A 20780-nucleotide genomic window follows, 5' to 3' on the forward strand; every position below is an offset into this window, starting at 1 on the left:
AGCCCTGTGTTCATCTACCCAGCTGCTCTAAGAGCCAAGTTAAAGGCTCTTTTCACTACACAAGGCTTGGCTTTGGTGAACCTCAGAGAGTTCCTTCCACTCTGTTAACACCTTGCACCAGGGCAAGGATGAGAATCCTCCTGTGCAATTGTCAGAAAGGCTGTCTGGCCCAGAACCCCCATTCTGCACCTGCCAGAGTGCACGGAGTAGCTGGCAGGGACCCCTGTACATGGATTACCAGTTCTGAGTGTTCATGCCTGCCTTATCGTCCTCCTTCTCCTCCCCTTTCTCTTTAGTTCTTTCTCATACATGATTTTCCTATGTAGCTCAGGCTGACCTAGAACCCATTATTAGAAGCTAGGTTGGCCTCTAACTTGAGACCCAGTTGCTGCTTCCAGAATGCAGAGCTTACAGACCACAACCAGCAATATATATATTCAAGCAAAACAAAAATGAGCCATTTCATGTGGCTCAATCTGGAATTGAACTGAGCTGAGAATTCAGAAGCCAGCTGAAGCCACTGAGAAGTCCTGGACTACGAGCGAGTCGGGATTACAACATGGGATGTCCACCTAAGATCAAAATTATTTTGGGCTGTCTTAAACTGCTTTTCAAGGCTATTTTCTTTTTTTCTTTTCTGATTCAGTTGTTTGTTTTTTTGGGACAAGGTCTCACTGTGCGCACATAGTGTATAGCCAAGACCAAGAACTTCTCCAAACCTCACTGCTTCCCAAAAGTATTTTCTCTCCTCCTGGCCCTGGGCTTAAGGTACTAGTCAAAAAGCAGAAAGATCTTCAATTTCCCCCGTAGAAATAAGCTGTCCATTGCCCACCTTCAAAAGACACAGAAAAGGACGAGGTTTGGAGATCAAGTTAAATGTCCCAATTTATTTTCATAACTTGAAACCAGAACAAACTTGGTTTTGAACAAGCGTACAAATGAAACGGCAGACACATGCTGAACTCAACATTGTGACATTAAGGGGGGGGAAAAGAGGCCCAAAATCTTGTACAGAGAAGAAAAAGAACAATAAACAGTTTACTAAGCCATATTGAAATGACCTCCTGTCATCTCAACATTTTATCCATAATTAAAAAAAAAAAAACAAAAAAACAACAAGTGCCTGTTTTTAAACAGAGCACAAATACCAAGCAATAATAAATAGCTCCAAACTTGTTGTAAGAGACAAACCCTCTAGGCAAACAACAAAAGCTCATACGATAAGTAATAGAAAAGGTAATAAAAATATTTCGCCTCGCCAGTACAAAAGCAAACAGCTGAAATCGATGCGCCTTTGCTATGCAGGGCTGACACAGAGAGCACCAAAATCACGGATTCACCTGCATTCAACAAAACCTTGGATGGAAGGGCCAGGTGGAAGGCTGTGCACCTCGAAGTTCACATTTTGCTTAGAGTAATCCAGTCTCCTCTTCCCCCCTCCCCCTCCCCTTCCCGTGATGACCCTCCAATGGCAAGTGGCAGGTTCCAATTGGGGGCAACTTTGGGTAAAGTTGTGGCAGTGTGGAACCTAACCTGAGGTTGGCTGGGTCACCCACGCTAGAGCCCTTTGGCTGGGTCACCTGCTTCGGGTAGCTTGGTTAATTGATTTTTTTTTTTTCCCCTCTTTGATACGAGAAGCAAAATTCTCTTCTCTCTGAAGTTGACAGAGGCACAGGGTCCTTGTGCTTTAGGATGGCTTAGTCCTGGAATTCTGGTGACAGGTGAGCTGGTGAACGCTGGCTAGCTTTTATGAGCACAGGAGAGCCGCTCAGAGGCTCCCAGGCAGCTAACAGGGCAGCAGAGGGGCAGGGTGGCAGAAGGGCAGGCACGTGGGACACTGAGACCTAGGTGTAGCCTCCCACTAGGCCCCCATCCTTTAACTGTGCAAAGGCATGTGTCCAAATAGGAGACAGTGAGACAGACTCTGCATTTAGTAAGGACCTGCCTGGGAAGATGCACGGTCATGCTTTCATAACCTGAAATGTTGGGTTCTTACATTTCCTGAAAAAAAAATGGCTTCCTGATATAGGTATTTGTGGAAAGTGTATTATTCCCTCACCCAATAAACAACCACTTCATTATCTTAAAGCTTCTTGGCTTCAAAAGAGGGAGAGGAGTCCTGGGGGAGAAAGGGGCAAAGAGGAGGAAGGAAGAAAATTAAAGACAGAACGAACAGAGGATGGGCGGAGACTGGAAGAGGGTAGAGCGAGAACACAGAGGGAAAGGCACAGCATTCCTCCAGCCCAGGCCCTCACCACTCTGGAACCGATGGAATTGCAGAGAAAAGCAGCAAAGCCAAGAGGGAAAGCGAGCGGACGCTCTCCGTGGAACAGAAGGACCTGCGTTTAGGCCCTCCCCAACCCTCCCCAGTCTCCGTGACAGAGACTCCCCTGGGCCCAGCTGCTCCTTCCAGAAGCTTCGCTCCATCCAGGCTTGCTCAAGGACAAAAGCCGCTGTAGGTTCTCTCTCTGCTCCTGAGGGTGGTCAGGGAGTGGAGGGGACAGCCACAGTAGCCATAGCAGAGAAAGTAACCTCGCTCTTTCACTCCCACTACCACTCTTTTCCCACTCAACACACTAAAAAAAGCACTTGCCATCAAGTCTGCTGTGGCCGCACCAAGGAGGCCTGATGCAAACTTGGGGCATTCAAATTGAGCCCAAAGCCAACAGTTCTTTGAGTAGGCCAATTCTGACAGAATATATACAACTAAAATGACTTGTGAACCAAAATATTTGACTATTTCCTTCTGTGTCTTTTTTTCCTTGAAGGTTGTCAAACAACCCTTTTTTTTCTCCTGTACAAGAGGACTTAACATACAAATGTGGGTGGTGTTTGTTTGTTTGTTTCGTTTGTTTTTGTTTTTTGCAATATTTTATCCTGCCAAATTAAAAAAATATATTATGGCAGCCTGTTTGTTTTTGTTTTTTTTTTTTCTTTTTATTTCCAAATTCACTAACAAAAAGGTACATTAAATCCCTTTAAAAGGACAAGCTTACAGTTAAAAAATTACAAGCTCCAGTAAAAATACAGCGAGAGCCTACATCATATGAACCGACCAATATATCCATTCCAGAGGGAGGTGGGGAGAGAAAAATAAGTACAGGTCAGAAATGTGATTTTTTTTTTTCTTCTGCAAAGCAGTGACAATAGTAAGCACTTTTTTCTACATACTTTTTCTACACATTGTAGCAATCCCCCTTTAATCCCCAAATACAAGTTTCTATACATTTTGTTTTTGAAATAAAAATTCAACACCCAAGGCAGAAAAAAAAATTTACTAAAACTCCGACTTTACAGTTACTGTGACAGAACAGATTTTATAGACCCACCATTTAAAACTTACTGTAACGGTTTCAAGGAAAAGAAAAAGGACTTTTTTTTTCTTGTTTTGTAAAATGCCCAGGCATTCTCACTTATTACAAATACTGGTCCACTTTGACAGTAATCAAGAAATTTCAATATATATAATGTATACTAAAACCCCGTCACCAAAAGAAAACAATATACACGTAGCCACTGTGGCATTTCTGTATAACCTATTATGCAAACTTTGAAAATAAAATAAAATAAAAAGATCGCTCCAACACACATACACACGATTTATTTTACCCTTGTATGTATCCAATACTGTAAACGTATTTTTAAGACAGAGTGCACTAAATTTAAATTTAGAACAACAAAAAAAAATTAGCCATTGTTCCTGAATTGTTTTGCTGTTTATTTTTTCATTCAACGATATCGGCTTGTGTGACTTGAGCTTTAATTCAGCAGTAAATCACCTCCACTCCACATCTAAGCAGCGTTGTCCCAAAAAAGGGGGGCTGAAAACAATTCTGCTAATGGATGTCCAGGGCTGTTCTGGGTTTCTTTCTTCATTTGATTGGGTCTTATGGCATTTTCAAGTCCTCTATCTTCAACCAGGATTTTTTTTTTTTTTAATTTAAAGTAAATGTGGCTTTGTTTCTAAAGAATGTACTTTTCTTGTTTGCTTTTTAAAAAGTCTTTTCATCTCAAAAAAAAAAAAAGTTTTGCATTTGTCTCAAGAGACTCAAATAGGAAGATCAGTTTTCAAGGCACGCACATCAAATTGAATGGCAGTAGAGAAACTGTCCAATAAATTATTTAATTTTGTTCTTTATAGTGCCAGTATTGTGAATGCCACGCTTAGCAATACTGACACTCAATCTCAGCTGTCCCTTACAGTTTAACCCACCTCTGGGCCAAAGATAAGAATATGCTGCAATTTCTTGTTTAGAAGCCATTTAATTTAAATGCAAACAAAAGCTTTAAAGTGCGGGTCAACAGAATTCAAACACCAAATCCCAACAAGTCCGATGTATAGCATGTCCCAACTAACTGGGGGAAGGAAAAAACAAAAACCCAAAATGGAAGCAGCGTAGGGCACCTTGGGCAGAACTCTTCCAAATTCTCCTGCCCTGCAGCGCTGTCCACGCTGGACAAGCAGCCCCCCCAGCCAATTTTCCTAATCCCACCATCAGGGCCAGCTGTCTGCTTGGCCAACACCACTGCAGCAATGGACACCTGGCATTTATCTGTAGGCTGGGGGCTGAAAAGAGAGAAGCCATCACGTCAGAAGCCTTAAAGAACATTGTTAGTCTCCTCCTTGCTGCCACCACAGGCCACCGCTATCTACCCAGTAGGTACCCTCAGCCCCTTTTCCGCAGCAAAACCAACAGGAAAGGGCAGAGGCGGCTTCCCAGGGTACACTAAGCTCCCCAGAAAAGGACAGTATCTCCCAGTAATGCACAAGTGCAGGATGCTGGGGGCTGTTCCTAGAGTCACCCAGGAAAAGTTTCTCAGGTCCCGAATTGGGGAGAGGCTCTCTTGCCATGGCCCCCTCAAAGTTTCCCTCCCATAGCAAGATAGCTGAATTCCATACAAAGAAGGCCTCCGTGGCTCCAGAGGACACCAGTGCCACCTCTCCAATCCAATGCTAAAAACAAAGTGCTACACTTTTAAAGATTGTAATCCGCTGTACATCCACCTCCCAGAAAAAAAAAATAATAATAAACATGTTTTTGAAAGCCACCCCTCCCCGAAAATAAAGAACCCCACATGCCACTTTTTATTTCAGGACAAAAGTAAATGATGAAAAGGCAAACAACTTTAAAAGTCATTTAAGTGTTGGCTTCTTGACAAGAAATTACACATGCTTAGCTTAAATTTCAAAAAAGCAGCACCCCCCCCCACACACACACAAAAATTATAATTTAAAAGATAGCTTCCCTCTACATCACTTGCGAGTCATTGCTCAGCCTACTACTGGGTTATTAAAAAATGAAGGGGTGTATATCCAACAAAATCTTTTAAAGGCATTTAAACAGAAATAATAATAATAATAAGTACCTGTACGTACATGCCAAAAAAATTACAAAACCCAATAAATACAGAAATTATTGCACAGTTAAAAGGCTCCACAATTTTTTTTTATTTTTTTTTTTTTTTTTTTAATTTTTACTGCCTTAATCAACCCTCAGGTTTCCATAGGACTTCGCAGACACAGGTTAGGTTGGACTGCCGCCTCCCTGGGTCCCGGAGACTCAGAGGCCAGTCCGGTCACCGGGTCCGTTGGCGATGGTTGGCGATGGTCACGCTGTACAGACGCACGAGTGTCCCCTCCCCCGCATACGTGCTTAGCTCCTCTCGGCCTGCTCGATTTTGACATCATTAGTCAGCAAGTGTTCACCGTGCCACTTTTTCATGTGTTTCTCCAGGGTGCTGTAGACACTGAAGGGCATCTGGCAGATGTCGCAACGGTACACCTCCTTGCCGATCTGCCCATGCGTCTTCATGTGGCGTGTGAGTTTGCTGCTCTGCGCACACGCGTAGTTGCACAGCTCGCACTTGTAAGGCCGCTCTCCGGTGTGGCTCCTCCGGTGCACCGTCAGGTTGCTACAGTTCTTGAAGACCTTGCCGCAGTACTCGCACGTGTCGCTGCGACGGCCCTCCTTGGAGCTCGGCCGCCCAGGACCTGGGCCACCCAAGTGAGGCGTGCTGCCCCCGCTCGCCGTGCCACTGCGCCCTGACAGCCCACCATCCAGCAGGTCCCCGGGTGGTGTGGAGAAGCGCAGGCTGCCGTTCTCGGAGGAATGTTCCGACGACGTGGCGAAAGGCGACTGGCGTGCGTCCGTGAAGCCCAGGAAAGGGTCCTTCATGAAGTGGCGTGACGCTGCATAGCCCACGAGCCACTGCGAATACACGTTCTCAGAAGGGATGAGTGCAGCAGGTGGCAGCTCCAGGTCCTTCTCCACTTTGATGCGCTTGGCCGCATGCAGCGCGGGACCACCGAGCCCAGGGCTGGGCAGTGGAGCGGGCTTGCGTGGGAAGAGCGCGGGGAAGGGCTCGGTGCCTGGAGCGAAGGCCCCACCACGCCCGTTCACTGCACCTGGCGCACCCGCGTCCCCACAGCCGCCGGCTCCCGTGTCACTTGCATCGCCTGCACGCTTCAGGAAGGCGCCGCGCTTCTCCCCATACTGAGGCAGTGTGCCCAGCCCTGCATCCTCCATCACCTTGCCCAGTGCCAGCGCCTTCTCGTCCGCCAGAGCCGCTGCTGCAGCCCCTGCGCCCGCCACACCCGGTGGCACGCCGCCCCCGTTCTCACGGCCTCGGCCCAACTCCGAGTCCATGCTGAAGCTCGACTCAGGCCGGCTCTCATTCTCCAGCAGCAGCTCCTCCTCCTCCTCCTCCTCATCCTCGTCATCCTCGGGTTCAGGGCCCAGCGATGGGTCGCTCTCGTGGTGGCGGAAGTCGCCATCGGCTGCTTTAAGGTCGCCGGGCAGCTCACTGGTACCTGGCTCAGGGGAGCTGGCGGCTGACAGCCCATCATCTGAACGGCCAGCCAGAGAGCCCGCCTTGTGCATGTGGGTCTTCATGTGGCGCTTGAGCTTGCTCGCCTGCGAGCACGCGTGGTCGCACAGCTGGCACTTGTAGGGCTTCTCGCCCGTGTGGCTGCGCCGGTGCACGATGAGATTGCTCTGGAATTTGAAGGTTTTGCCGCAGAACTCACAGGACTTGCTCTTGGCAGGTGGCTGCGGTGGCGGTGTGCCTGTGGGCATAGGTGGCAGCGGTGGCGTGCTGAGGAACGGGGACTTGGGGCTAGGCTGGAAAGGGTTCAGCAGCCGGTGCATAGGGTTGCCACGGCCTGGGGACACGGGCGGCGGCGTGGAGCTGTTGCCTGCCAGTTCTCGCAACCGTCGTGAGAAGTCCATGGCGGGAGAGTCTATGGCCATGGGGTTTAGGCGCATGACTCGGTCAAAGGCACTGGGGTGCTGGGCCACGAGCCCCATCTCTTCTGCACTGAGGCGGTGTGGGTCCAGGTGATGGCGTGGAGGTGGGCTGAAGAGCGGTGGCGTGCCCGGTAGGCGGCCCTCCCCGAAGCCTGGGTGGTCCCGCAGGATGGGGCCCGTCATGCGCAGCAGGTTGAATGGGTTGCTGTCCCCCAGGAAATTCATGAGCGGGGACTGTGCCACGGCCTCCGGCCCAAGCGGCGGCGGTATGGTGAGCCTGGGCGTGAGCGAGGTGCTGGCTGGCCCAGGCTCCAGGTAGATGCGAAAGCCATGCGTGTTCTGCGCATGCTGCAGCAGGAACCAGGCGCTGTTGAAGGGTTGCTTGCATGTTGTGCAAATGTAGCTGGAAGGCTCATCTTTACCTGGGAAAACACGAAGAAAGGCAGAGCGTGAGCAATTTCAGGGAAGCTAGGGCGGCCACAGGGGTGGGCCGGCCTCACCGCTGCCTCCACCCGGAGAGCAGAGACAAGATCCAGAGGCCCTGGGAATCCATAGAGTACCTGGGCAGCCCTTGAAAGGCAGACAGGCCTCACCTCGACCACCCAGCTGGCAGGGGACAATAGATCTATGCAGGCTCTAGGACTTCAGGGAGTCGCTTTTGCAGCTGGAAGAGTGGGCAGGCCTCACAGCATCCACCCAAATGACAGCAGACAACGAGCTCTATGGCAAGCTTGAGGTCACCCGGGAGTAGCTTGCATTTAATAGGCCTGGCGTTGCTCCCCTAAAAGTGTTCTTCTTTACATCATTTTGGGGACCAGAAAAGAGAGGGACAATGGCCACATTATGTAAGAGACAGTCAGGGTAACAAACCTCACCCCCACACCATCTAGACCAAGGCTTTTTGACTTAGTCACTGTTGACATGTAGATCCCACTGTCGTAATTCACTGCTGGGGTGAAAAGGGGGTGTAGGTGCCAATAACCCCACCCTCCAGTGGTGCAGACAGAAAAATATACTCGTCATCAAATGTCTACTCGGGGATAAAAATCACTCCACCGCATCCTCCCGTTAGGAACTACTGACTCCACTGCTTGGAAAACTTTAATAATAACAATAACAACAACAATAATAATAACAATAACAACAACAACAGAACTTGCTATGACACTTAGCGGTGGACTGCCTGCCTGGCATGTATGAGGACATAAGTTCAGTTCCCTGCAATGTCAGATTCAGACAACCAGGCAGTGTGGTGATACCTTTGCCTGCACTTGAGATTTTAGCCACAGGAAATTCCTGTTTCATGGGCCAGTATCTGTGCAGCAAAGTCTGCCCAATAGAAAACAAGGTGGGTGAGGCAAGACTTACACAGAGCAAAAACCTGCTCCTCTGTGAAAGGCGTCCTTACCCACAGCCTCACACACACCCACAGTGTGGAGATCAGCTCCACAGCCCCCAAGCAGGGCGTGGGGTGGGACTCTAGCCTAGAAGAGCACTTTGAGGGCTTCTGCCAAAAGACAAAGGGATGAAAGGCGGTGGCCAAATGTGACAGCAGTCAGGAAGAACAGCCACACGCGTTGATTTGTTACAACTGGCTTGGGTGACATCAGTAACAAATCGTAGTGGACACTAGTGGCCCTGAGCCAAAACGCCACATATTTGTCAGTCATCAGGGCAGGCGCAAGATGGGGCCTGAACCTCTTGTCTGGAGCCATTGACCTCGACGTGAGGCCACATTCTGCCTGCCAGAGCCTTCCTAATGCTTTAGAGAAGAAAGACAGGCGTGGACAGGCCTGTCTGCCATCATTAGATGTAGCATCTCAGAAGGGGTAAGAACAGGCCTCTTAACAGACCTGGCACAGCAACGGCAGCCTCAATCTTGAGAAGCCCCTCACCCCTGTTTAAACTTGCCTGTGTCAAAAAAAAAAAAAAAAAATACTAAAGCTGATACAAAGTCAGTCACTTCAAACTCCCTGGCAAAGGCAAACATGAACACTGTTACCATACCCGGCAGCAGAGAGGCTGTGGCAATGGGCCTGACCAGCCGCCATCTCTGCTGTACCGCCAGCCTGACCTGGGACTTCTGTGATCCCGGGCAGACAGCATCTTCACTTCCCAGCAGCTAATTACACTTCCTAGGAGGCGGCACCTCCCGGCAGTTGTGTGCATGTTCTGAAGTCCTACCTCCGCCTCAGTTTCCAGCATGCACCTCTCTAAGTTAGGTCTGCTGGTGGGCCAGGAAAAGTGCTACATCATGAGGCAGCACTGAGATTTCCATCGACCACTGCACCAGCAGGCTCAGGGCAAACAGCAAGCCATGGATTACCCTGCCATCCCCTGACCCTGCGTCTTCTGTGGGATTGGGTGGAAAGGCAGGAAAGCAGAGAGAAGGGAAGAAATAAGAGAATTCTGAAAGTTCAGCCTTGTTCCACAGTACATGTGTGTTCATGTATGCAGGTGTGTATGCATGTGTGAACATATGCATGAGGAAGCTAAAGGACATGTTTGATTGTTTGTTTGTTTTGACACAGGATCCCTCACTGGGACCTGGGACTAACAGATAGGATGCACCTGCTAGCCAGTGTGCCCTGGAGATCCTCCCCAGCACTGAGAACATAAGGCATGACGCCATTCCTTGGTTTTTATGTGTATTCTAGGGACTGAACTCGGGTTCTCAAACGTATGTGTCATACCTTGACAGAAAGCCAGCTCCCCAGGCCCTACTCCACTCTTCAAACTGCCACAGGAGAGCTGACGATACAATGCAGTGGTAGAGCACTTGCCTAGCATGTATGAAGCCCTTAGTACAATCCTCTGCAGCAGACCCCTCAGCGAAACAAAACAGAACTACCAACCAGCGGGACAGTCCCGGAAAACAGACAGTCCTGGCAAACAGAGTCTATTGCTCTCGCTAGGTGTCTCAGCCTGTCTGGATTGGTCTGTCCTCAGCATGGGACCCTTAAAGGGGATCGTCTGTCCCAGCCTGGTTTCACAAGGCCTGGGAAGCCATGATGCTCATGATCAGAGACAGCCTTAGACTAACAGAGAAGCCATGCCTCTCCGAAGCCCTGATGATACCCAGCCCCATCCTCAGCTTATTAGCTAATGAGCTGGCCAGGAGGCAAGTTTAGACTCCTCATATGGTGTGTGTGTGTGTGTGTGTGCGTGAACACATGTGTGCGTGTGTGTGTGTGTGTGTGTGTGTGTGTGTGTGTGGAGTGTGTGAGTGAACACATGTGTGCCTGTGTGTGTGTGTGTGTGTGTGTGTGTGTGGAGTGTGTGCGTGAACACATGTGTGCCTGTGTGTGTGGTGTGTGTGTGTGGTGTGTGCGTGCACACGTATGTGCCTGTGTGTGTGTATGTGTGTGTATGTGTGTGCAATAAGGTAAATACAAGTCCTCTTTAGGCACATTCATGTACACAGATGTGTGTGCATGCACGAGGAAGCTAGAGTCACTGCAGCTACTAACACAAACGAAGCACCATGTCCTCGGGGGCCGCATAGCAAATGAGTGGGTGTCTCTGCACCCTCCTCCAGGCCCCAGGCACTCTAAGGAATGCATTTCTGTACATGGCTGCCGAGGTCTGCTCTTCTCAGCATCTTCATTTCCTTGCGCAGCTCTGAAGCACTTCCTGTCTCTTCATCTGGGGGAGCCAACCGTTTTTTTCTTTTTTCTAGACTGTTCTATGGCTAGCGAGTAAGCAATGCGGCTATTCAAAAAATATCGAAAGTCCAAAGCAGGTTAGGTAACTAGGTAGCCAAAATAACTGATTACATTAAAATAAATTTTTAAAAAAGCATGACAAGGAAGTACATGCCCAATGGTTCTAAAAGTCAGATGTTTCTTGAAGATGCGCCTCCATAGTTAACTGTGAGGAAAACAAAGGCTGATGATGCATCAAGTCTGGTTTTAGGGCCACCTGTCACCCCAGCGTTAGAGCCCCTAAATGTCCCTCTACAGAACTCAGGGTTCACTCATTATAGGCAACAGTCACCCCAGTACCTGACAGGAAAAAAAATATCTCTCAGCCCTTGAAGGCCCTCCCTAGAAAACTCTTTCTAGCCACCCCCTTCTTTTTTAAAAAATAAAATGTTCATTTATGTATGACGACTTCATGGCTCTCTCTTGCCTACAAAGAGCCCTGAGCACGGGGCTGCTCACTTTTTCAGAACTAAACAATGTTGGAGAGTCTTTGACTGAGCCACTTGGAACATCTTTCTATTCAAGAACTGAATAAGGGTTTTATAGACGCCACACAGACAGATGGTTGCTTTCAGACGTGGAAGAAGAGCTTCAGACAGCAGGTGGCTTCTGACTCAGGGCTGGCCTCAGCTCATCCCAAACTTTCCCTCCCTGCTGCCTTCTCAAACTCACAGCTACCTGCATACACAGGTGCCCCTGTGGATACCCTGCAGCAGGAGTGGACTGCTTTGCTAGTGGCTGGACAGCATCCACTGGCCTCACACTGCTGTTGGTGGCTGCTGCTAAAGAGTCCAACTGCTGGATCCAGATTACCTCAGAAGCATTGATCCTGGCCTACAGACCTAGGAATGTCAGCTGTGTTTGTCTTACTAAGTCACAGTGGGTAGCTCAGAACCCAGGGCACTGCCATGTCGGTTCTCGCTTCCGTCCTCCTTATTTTCAGACATCTTTGGAGCAAACACTGAGCCCTCTTTGTTCTTGCAGCCACTAATAGATTGCCTTAGCGTTTTCAAATGCAGAATCCTATCCCACCTCTCTTCTGACAAGACACACACACACACACACACACACACACACACACACACGAGCATCACCAAACATTTGTGCCTTGTTCACCAAAAGATACAAGGAGGCAGAGAGAAACAGGAAGCCGAAGAGGTTGTGGGGGAAAAAAAAAAAAGCACTGCAGGAACAGGAGAGCAGAAAACAAAAGGGCTTTTGGAGACTTGGGATAGTTTTGGCTGTTCATCACTCTACTTCAGGATGCTCCTAGAGAGAACCGCTCGAGAAAAGGCTTTGGGGCTCCAGGCTCCTGCTGCGGTTCTGGGTTCTGGTTACTCCAGGTTCCAGCAGAAGAAATCCTGCTGATTACGCCAGGAGAATCGTTCCTCGGAACTGATATCCTTGCAGTTTTGTTATTGTGTTCTTTAATCCTCTTCCTATTGTTTTGGTTAGTTGGATTATAAGTGACGTACGCTTGGTTAAAAAGTTCATAATAAAATATATTTGTTAAGAAAATTGAGCCTACAAGTATAGCCAAACAAGTGATGCCACCTTTCTGAACTTTGATTCCTAGTCACTAAAACAGAAAAACTACACCTGCCTCCTCGGGGACCAGAGGGTAGTAAGGTCCTGCTTTTATAAACCACTCATTGCTGAATAGATAGGGCAGTAGGCTCTATACATTGTAGGGTTTGATACCCGTCCCTGTACACGACTGTGGGTGGTTCACAGATGCCTTTTGGTTTAAGGCCTGGATAAATAATAATATAGCTTGCCTCAAAACCAGCAAATGTTGAAGGGCACTTGTGTCCCAGCAGGGGGCCTGGTCTGGGCCTCCTGGGCTTATCAGTAAACCACAACGCACTGAACAGCTCGCTTGGCATTTCTGTTGCCTCGGCTAGTGTCATCCTTGCTCACCAGGGCCTCTGAGGGAAGCCAGGCGGGGGTCATGATCACGCTAGATCATAAGGACATGTCGTTTAGAGAATGGAAGTCACACAGCCAGGAAGTAGCAAGGCCACACCCTCACCATCTTGCCAAGCCCTGTATAGGACCCCAGTGGCCTCCCTGCACACAACACCTGGCAACCGCAGGGTCTGTCACCCTTTCTGTATGCGCAGAGGTCAGTTTCACAATGGCAGCACCCTCTCATTAAGGCTACTGATTGTCCCTGGACAGTCTCCCATTAGGCCTGCAACAAACCTTCACCCTAGGGTGCGACAAGGGAGTCGTTTTACAGAGCCAGAGAGCATACTGGGTAGCATATGCTAATTGGGGAAGATAGTGATAGGACCACACCATACTGAGATGGTTGAACTTTGAACAGGAATTGCTACCCCGGGTGTCTGTCTCACAGTGATCCTCGTCATCCAGAACCCAAACAGAAGAACAACAGAAGGCTGGTTTTGCCTCAAGACTTTAAAACACACACACACACACACACACACACACACACACACACACACACACACACACACACACACCCCACCACCACCACCACCACCACCATCAACACCACTACCAACAAAAACAACAACTGCTAAGAGTACTGTCCCCACAGTTTCATACGGCAATAGCTACACCCATTATTCAGGTGACAAATAGATCTCATGTTCATTTAAAAACTGCCCCCTGTAGGGCTGGAGAGATGGCTCGGTGGTTAAAAGCACTGACTGCTCTTTCATAGGACTGTTCAATTCCCAGCACCCACAGGGGAGTTTGCAACTGTCTGTAACTTCAGTTCAAGGGACACAGACATACAGGCAGGGAAAATACCCATACAAAGAAAGTAAAATAGATAAATGAATTTAAAAATAAAACAAAAACTGCCCCCTGGGCAAAAGCTGTATTCCTGTGTTCCAACGGGAGAGCACTTACCCAACGTGCGTGAAGCCCTGGGTCCAATCTCTAAATCTCCCAGCACCAAAGTAAATCAAAAACTATTTAGCCTTCCATGATGCCAGAGAGAAAATGTCAACCGGACCCCTTGAGTGCTTACAGTCCTCTGTGAATCCATGAGCATCCTGCTGGTCCCCAAGTCACCCAATCAAACCCCAGCCCCGGGAGGCAGAAAGGGGAAATGAGGAATGGGAGGGAGGAACAGACAGTAGGAAATCTATACTGTGGGCAGGGATGAGCTGAGGACACTAGAGGCTTCACACAATACCCCTGCAGCTCGGAAGCACCATCCATCACCAGTGCCATTTTACAGATGAGGAAACTGAGGATTGGAAGAGCTGAGGGGAATCTGCCTGATGACCCACAGCTGGCAAGTGGCAGTGTCTATGTGGTACACAGTCAAGATAAAAGTCGCTGAAGAGAGACATGTCCGAAGCTCAGGGGCCTAGGGCGGGGGTAGGCATGCACGCCCTGACGTTTCACCTTCCATCTCAGTTTATGTGTGAACAAAAGCATCCAGCTTTAGGCTAGAGCTGTGGCGACTGAATCCACGCTGATCAGCTCACAAGAACGGGCAAGTGGTCCACAGAAGGATGTGACAGTGTGGTAGCTGTGACAGTGGCTGTGGGGGTGTTATGCACGAGCACTGACACTCGGCGATGCGTTCCGCTGGCCTCAATCTAACAGACAGACCCCTCTATCCTTTTGCTCTCCCTACAAACCTTGGAGTCCTCTTTGGTCTGTGCTTTGGAGAGCCTTGAGCAAATACAGGGAGCCTGGGTCTCTTTGCTGTCTTGGGTCCCAGCACACGAGAGCTCAAGCGGTGGGAACCAGACAAGACAGGACTGAAGAAACTTGAAAGCTCTTCCTGTTGGCTGAGGACAGTCATGGCATGAACCTTTAACTCACTGGCTGGATACCCTGTGTGTGCTTGATAGTCCCCTGGCAGCTAGATACACACAGCTCACAGTCCAGGGGAGCTAGAGGTTAGTTACCTTGTAACTCTTTAGTGAAAAGTGCAACTGATGGAATTAGGGAGATAGCCCAGTTAGTGCTTGCCTCAAAAGATCTAAGTTCAATTCCCAGAATCCATGTTAAAAACAACAACAACAACCAAAAAAAAAAAAAAAAAAAAAACAACAACAACAACAGGCCCGATGACACGCATTAGGAATCTGAGTGCTGGGCAAACAGTCAGGAGGATCCCAGAAGCCCATTAGCCAGGGAGACCAGCCCCTTGGCAGTTTCTAGGCACGTCAAGAAAATCTTAAGAAGTGGATAACATCTGAGGCTGTCCTCTGGCCTCTAACACACATGCGCCCCTACGCCCTCCTTACACACAAACATGGGGATGTACAATGGTGTTGAGGGGAAATTTAAGGTGCTGGCTGAAGACCCAAGAGCTTGGCTGCCTTACGTAGACTTCTGGTCTGCATTCCCATAACTGCATATCGTGACTAAGTACAAAAGAGAAGTCTTGGACTATCTATTCAGACTCCATCTTGTGGTTGCAGGCCCTATAGTGGTACCCTGTGGCCCTGTGGTCCGCTGTAGCCTGGGACATTTCCTCAGCTTCTGTAATCAGGTGCCTCTGTTCCCATCAGACTTGACATTGCAGTCGAGTTGCTGGGCATGAAGGAAGCTCAGAGTTCTCACTGGGAAAGGGGAAACCTTGCAGGGGTGTTTGTTGTGGTAAACTGTCCAAGATGGGGTCCCCTATCCTGTACTTCCTGGGAACAGAGCAGGTGGCACTGAAAATGCACACTTTGTGTGTGTCCACATGTTCCTCTGTTTTCCCAAGGTTTGAGTCACAAAATGTGTCACCACCAGGTGTCATGGGGACAGTCTTCTGCTCCCTACCTGTGTTTCCGCATGTTGTCAGGCCCACTTTTATGAGGGTCACCATGTTGGATTGTCATTCTTTGACCTTGGCCTTGTTATCTCTGAACCATGGGATGGAGAGATTTGACACGAAGTTCTTAGGAAAAGGAACTTTCAACCCTCAGTGGGCCCTGGGCTCCATGACCCGCACAGCTCATTAACTGGAAAAGTGGGGATCCACACTCAGATTTGCCTGACCTGGGCTCACCCTATGTCCTTAGTCACAGATAGCTGCCCCTGTCCCAAAAGAGGTGCCAACTCTACTGTCACTGGCCCTGAAGGGGAGCTGGCCAGCTGACCGCACAGTCATTCCACCTGCCCCTGTGAACGACAGAGAGCTGGACAGGCAGGGAAGTCAGGTGGTGAGGTTCCAGCACAGGAAAGGGGTGAGGAGGTGTGACATTGAGAAACCCCTATTCTCTCCCCCTGTGTGGGACCAGTGCAGCACAGATGACCATGTGGCTTTGTCTACCAGGTGTGAACTCACCCCTGGGAGAAAAAGCTCTGTTCTTACCACCTTCACCACAGTGGCAAACCGAACCCTCCTACAGTCCCCTCAACAGCCAAGTCTTACTGGAAATGTCATCGAGTCTTGCTTCCCTCCCCTCCAGGGGGCCATAGGTGGCATGGTGGCCAGTTAAGCATTGGTCAGGCAGAGACTTCAGAAATACCAAGAGAAGAAACAGAAGAGGTTGGACCTGGGGCTGGAGGTGACATTCAAGGCAGACACTGAAAGAACCAGAAGTGCCGAGGTGAGGAAAGACAGCTTACAAGGGAGACTTTGTGAACACAGGACAGGCAGCCATGATGGAGGGCACAGCAAGGCCTGTTGCAGAACAGGGAGGGAGGAGGCAAGAGAGATGCCACAGCCACCCCGCACAATCTACTTTTGCATTCCAGAACCCTCGGATGGAGGGTTGGCTCCACCCGCCCACTCTGCCTCTCGAACTAAAGTAAATGCTGAATGTTTCCAGAAGTTCCAGAAGTCTCCAAGGTCACACCAGGTCTGGAAATCCAGAAACTGTACCTTTATGTAAACGTCGCCAGCAACTTCCCAGTGCCCTGGATCCTTGCATTGCCACCTCCTTCTCTCTGCACTCCACAGACAGGCAAAGCACCGTGACCACTGAGCATCAGGTCACAGGCGGGGGAAGGGTGCTTTCATAGAGCCTACAGCCCAGCAAGACTCTGGGGATTATGACATTTCCAACAAGAGTTCAAGCCACCGCTCCCTAAAACAGGGGGAGCCCTGGGGAACACCCTCCTTGGACACCCTAACGCTGACTTTAGGAGGGAGAGAAAGGACAAGCTAGCAAAGATAAACAAGTGACAAAGCAAGGAGAAGGGACCCTCCATGCAAAGACAGGAAATGCTGGGTGCAGAACTCTCAAAGGGGTTTGGAGCTTATCTGAGGAGAGACTGAAAATGTGGGAGCGGCGGGGGAGGGAGGTCAGGAATAACATAGCCAGATATGAAATAAATTCCAATTTCTAAAAAAAGCAAAAGTATGTTATTTCCCCAAGCCCATACTCAAGGTCTATTCAAGACAAGAATGGTTTTGTCTAGCTAAATCTCACTACAGCAAAGAATGCTGGGTCAACTGGATGCCCAGATATTGAAACTACAGTGGAAAGGAAGCTTCAAACCAATCTGTGAAGACCTCTAATGAAGGACCTGGCTCTCCATCTGTCTCTCAAGCAGGTCGGTTATCACAGCAAACCTCTCATTTGATAGCTGAGACCCGAGAATCCACACTTTTAGGTCCAGGATGGGCTAGGCTAAGCGGAACAGAGCTTCAAATGGGGGCACCAGGCACCCCACATATCCTCCAAACAGTCTTTATTTTCAACTGTTCAAGTTTCTGTGGTCAGACCAGGTGTGCAAGGTCGGAGAAACAGCCACCCATCTCCAAAACAAAGAAATCGCTGACCGAGAGGCTGATCCAAGTAGGGTGAAAACAGGGGTGTCTGTCAGGCATGAGTAGTGGGGAGGACAGGATGCAAAGGGACAGGTGACACCTCCTTCGGAGCACTTACAACAACTACAGTTGATCTCCCTCAGAGCCCTGCCCTCCCATGAAATCTTCAAGTTCCTTGGGAAATACCCTCATACGTTTGTGTAGTCAGAGCCGTTGAGATCTGCATGTTGTAGGCCTCTCTGGACCACACCCACTCCTCTCCAGTGGATTTTTCTTTATGTGTGTGGATATGTGTTCATGGGGTCTTATCTAGGCAGACGCAAGAGTGTAGGGGAGAGGTAGTCCTCTCTCCCTCGCCGTGTGTGTGTGTGTGTGTGTGTGTGTGTGTGTGTGTGTGTGTAAGCAGATGCAAGAGTGTAGGGGAGAGGTAGTCCTCTCTCCCTCTCCCTGTGTGTGTGTGTCACACACACACACACACACACACACACACACACACACACACACACACACACAGGACAACCTGGGATGCTATTTCTCAGAAGCCATTTTTGGTTTGTTTTAAGACAGGGTCTCTCTCTGGCCTAGAGTTTACTACACAGGCTGGACTGGCTGGCTAGGGAGTTGTAGGGAAGCACCTGGCTCGGCCTCCCAGCCCTGAGATCACAGGCTCACGCCACCATGCTTGGCTTTTTTAATTTTATGTAGGTTCTAGGGATCAAAAGCACATCCTCAGGCTCGGGAGCTAGAGTATCACTGACTGCGCTGTCTCCTCAGGGCCCTCCTGACAGATCTGAGGTGCTGATGGACAAATTCATCTGAGTGGTTGTGTCACTCAGTACCACCCTCACCCAGCGTGGGCTCTTCAAGAGCTCGAGAGCAGGAGTTACAGGGGTCAGAAACAAGGAAACCAAACTCATCACTTAATGGCCAAAATGCAGTGAGTTTAGGGAGCCATTGCAGCTGTGCAGGAGCATCCATGTGTGCATCCCACACGTGGCAGCTGACCCTCACCCAAGCCCTTCTAGGTGACACAGGGCGTCTCTTGTGTCATGACTTCGTCTCAGGAAACTCCGCATCTTTCCTTCCTTTCCTTAAATCCACCAAAAAAAAAAAAAAAAAAAAAAAAAAGATCTCCACTTTCCACCCCAAGAAGTATGGCCAGGGCAGTAAATCTGCTTTTAATGGAGTGTACGTTTAGCTCTGAGGAGATAATTGACGTTATGGAGAGCCTCGACGCCGAGTTATATAGGTTAGCTATTGCAGAGGGGACTCATTACCGACACACTACAAACAAGTCGTAATATATGTATATTGTTCTGAGTGGTGTTACAGCGAAAGTGTTCCGGTCCACGGGGATTGATAAAGCGCAAGAAAACAGCAGATACGCACTTGTAAATTTGTCTCATTTGTCTCTGAAGTTAAAGGTTATTCCCTTGTTCTGAATTTGTAATAAAAACATGCTAGGCCAGGGTTTGTGGAGACTGTTTGAATATTTAAATTGTGTATAATGATAGACAATTATAGGGTACAAACTGGACCCTATGAATGGGGGGAGCACCATGTGGATCATGGAGTGCTCACCCCCTGATGACTCTTTCATCTCCTAATGCACTTTTGCAAGCACCGCCACCCCCACTCCTCCCCTCCCCCTAAGGGTTGAGGTACACAATATACTCCACAGCCACTAAGCAGGGACCAGCTAGACTTGGGTTTGCCAGGGTAGGTGTCTCTCTCCAGTTTTGCTTCCTTCGGTGTGCAGCTTGTCTCTCTAAACTCCGCCCTACCCCCACCCATGGAAGCTGAGGCAAAGGGCTCCTGTCCTCAGAGCTGGTGTCAGTGCTGCCTTGTGGCTGAGGAGATGACAGGCTTGGGGAAGGGGAAAACGGGGGGCACTGCAGAGGACAGCATAAATTTCCTTTACCTCCCCCTTGCTCTATATTTCCTTCCCCCAGGAGGGGTTGGTAGAGAGCCCCAGCTGTGCCCAACAGCCTGGGGCGGGGACAGGGGTGGTGGTGTAGCTCTTTGCTGCCGCCCAGGTGCCCACCTGGTACCGGCCGGCCGCCAGTCTACTCAGGTTAACCAACTACAGTGCAGGAGTAACTCCAGCCAGCTTGTCACCGAGCACAAAAGTCATCAGCCAGCGACTGCTCTTTTTTGCACCACAATTAAGACGAATCAATACGACGTGCCACAAATGGTATTTTACTCTCAATAAGAACTGGAGCCGAGTTTATTCAGAATATTTTAGCGCTTCCCCGGGGGATTTTGGGCCGACGCAGATGGCAAATAAAGTACTCAGCCTAAGGCTACAGCACATTATGGTAATTCTGATGTCAGATGTACTTTAATATACAGCTCTATTTAATCACCCCATTATTTCACATTTCCATATGAAAAACCTGCGGCTCTTCTGCACAGCTTTCCCTCTGCCACCGTGCCAAGCGTCCTCCAGCCCTCTGCCGGCAGCCGGGCTGTGGTCATCCTCACCAGGCACAGCCCTGAAACACTGGAGTTTCCGGGTGCCCAGATGAGCGATTAGAAAATCAGAGGACTCGGATGCAGGCCAACATCGCCACCATGGAAGACAGAAGTTAAGCACACGCTCACATAAAAAAAAAAAAAAAAACAAGGGATGTGGGTGTGACACCACCCACACCATTCACACACACACATACCGTACCACACACATACCCACACACCCACACCCACACACACAGACACAGACACACACAGACACTTACAAGGAAAGAAATTAACATCAGACAGCGATTACAGCTACGTTTCCAGCACACCCTCCTCCAAACACTAATAACTCGGCATGGCTGGCTAGGTAGCCTAGCATCTATGTCCAGCCATGGTCTTTGACCAACAACAGTTGTGCTAACTGGTCCTCCCAGAATCTTGCCCACCATCCTAGGACAGGAGGAAGTATGCACAGGCAGCCAGAGGACTGGCCCAGTGACAAAGGAGGAGGAGGTCGGAAGGGGTAAGGCTGGGAAACCATAGCCCAGAACTGTAGGGTCTGAGGCCAGAAGGTCCCTGGGCCTGGATGCTGTATCCGAGAACCAGAAATCATGAATTCCAGACCCAAGGGAGGTGAGGTCCTGTGGATTCCACATGTCTGCAGAG

The 20780-nt window shown here is 49.3% G+C and overlaps 1 protein-coding gene across 4 annotated transcripts in view; it reads right to left on the minus strand.

The window, feature by feature from the left end:
- Positions 1-5454: 5454 nt before the first annotated feature.
- Bcl11b (BCL11 transcription factor B) overlaps positions 5455-20780 on the minus strand; it is an 89408-nt gene continuing 74082 nt past the window's right edge. For all 4 annotated transcript variants that reach the window (XM_051151129.1, XM_051151143.1, XM_051151123.1 and 1 more), the window contains one exon: positions 5455-7669. In XM_051151129.1, the coding sequence (XP_051007086.1) occupies positions 5655-7669 (2015 nt within the window). In that variant the 3' untranslated portion in view covers positions 5455-5654. The remainder of the gene's footprint in view (positions 7670-20780) is intronic.

Source organism: Acomys russatus, chromosome 1, assembly GCF_903995435.1.
Source record: "Acomys russatus chromosome 1, mAcoRus1.1, whole genome shotgun sequence".
In the NCBI taxonomy this organism is placed as follows: Eukaryota; Metazoa; Chordata; class Mammalia; order Rodentia; family Muridae; genus Acomys; species Acomys russatus.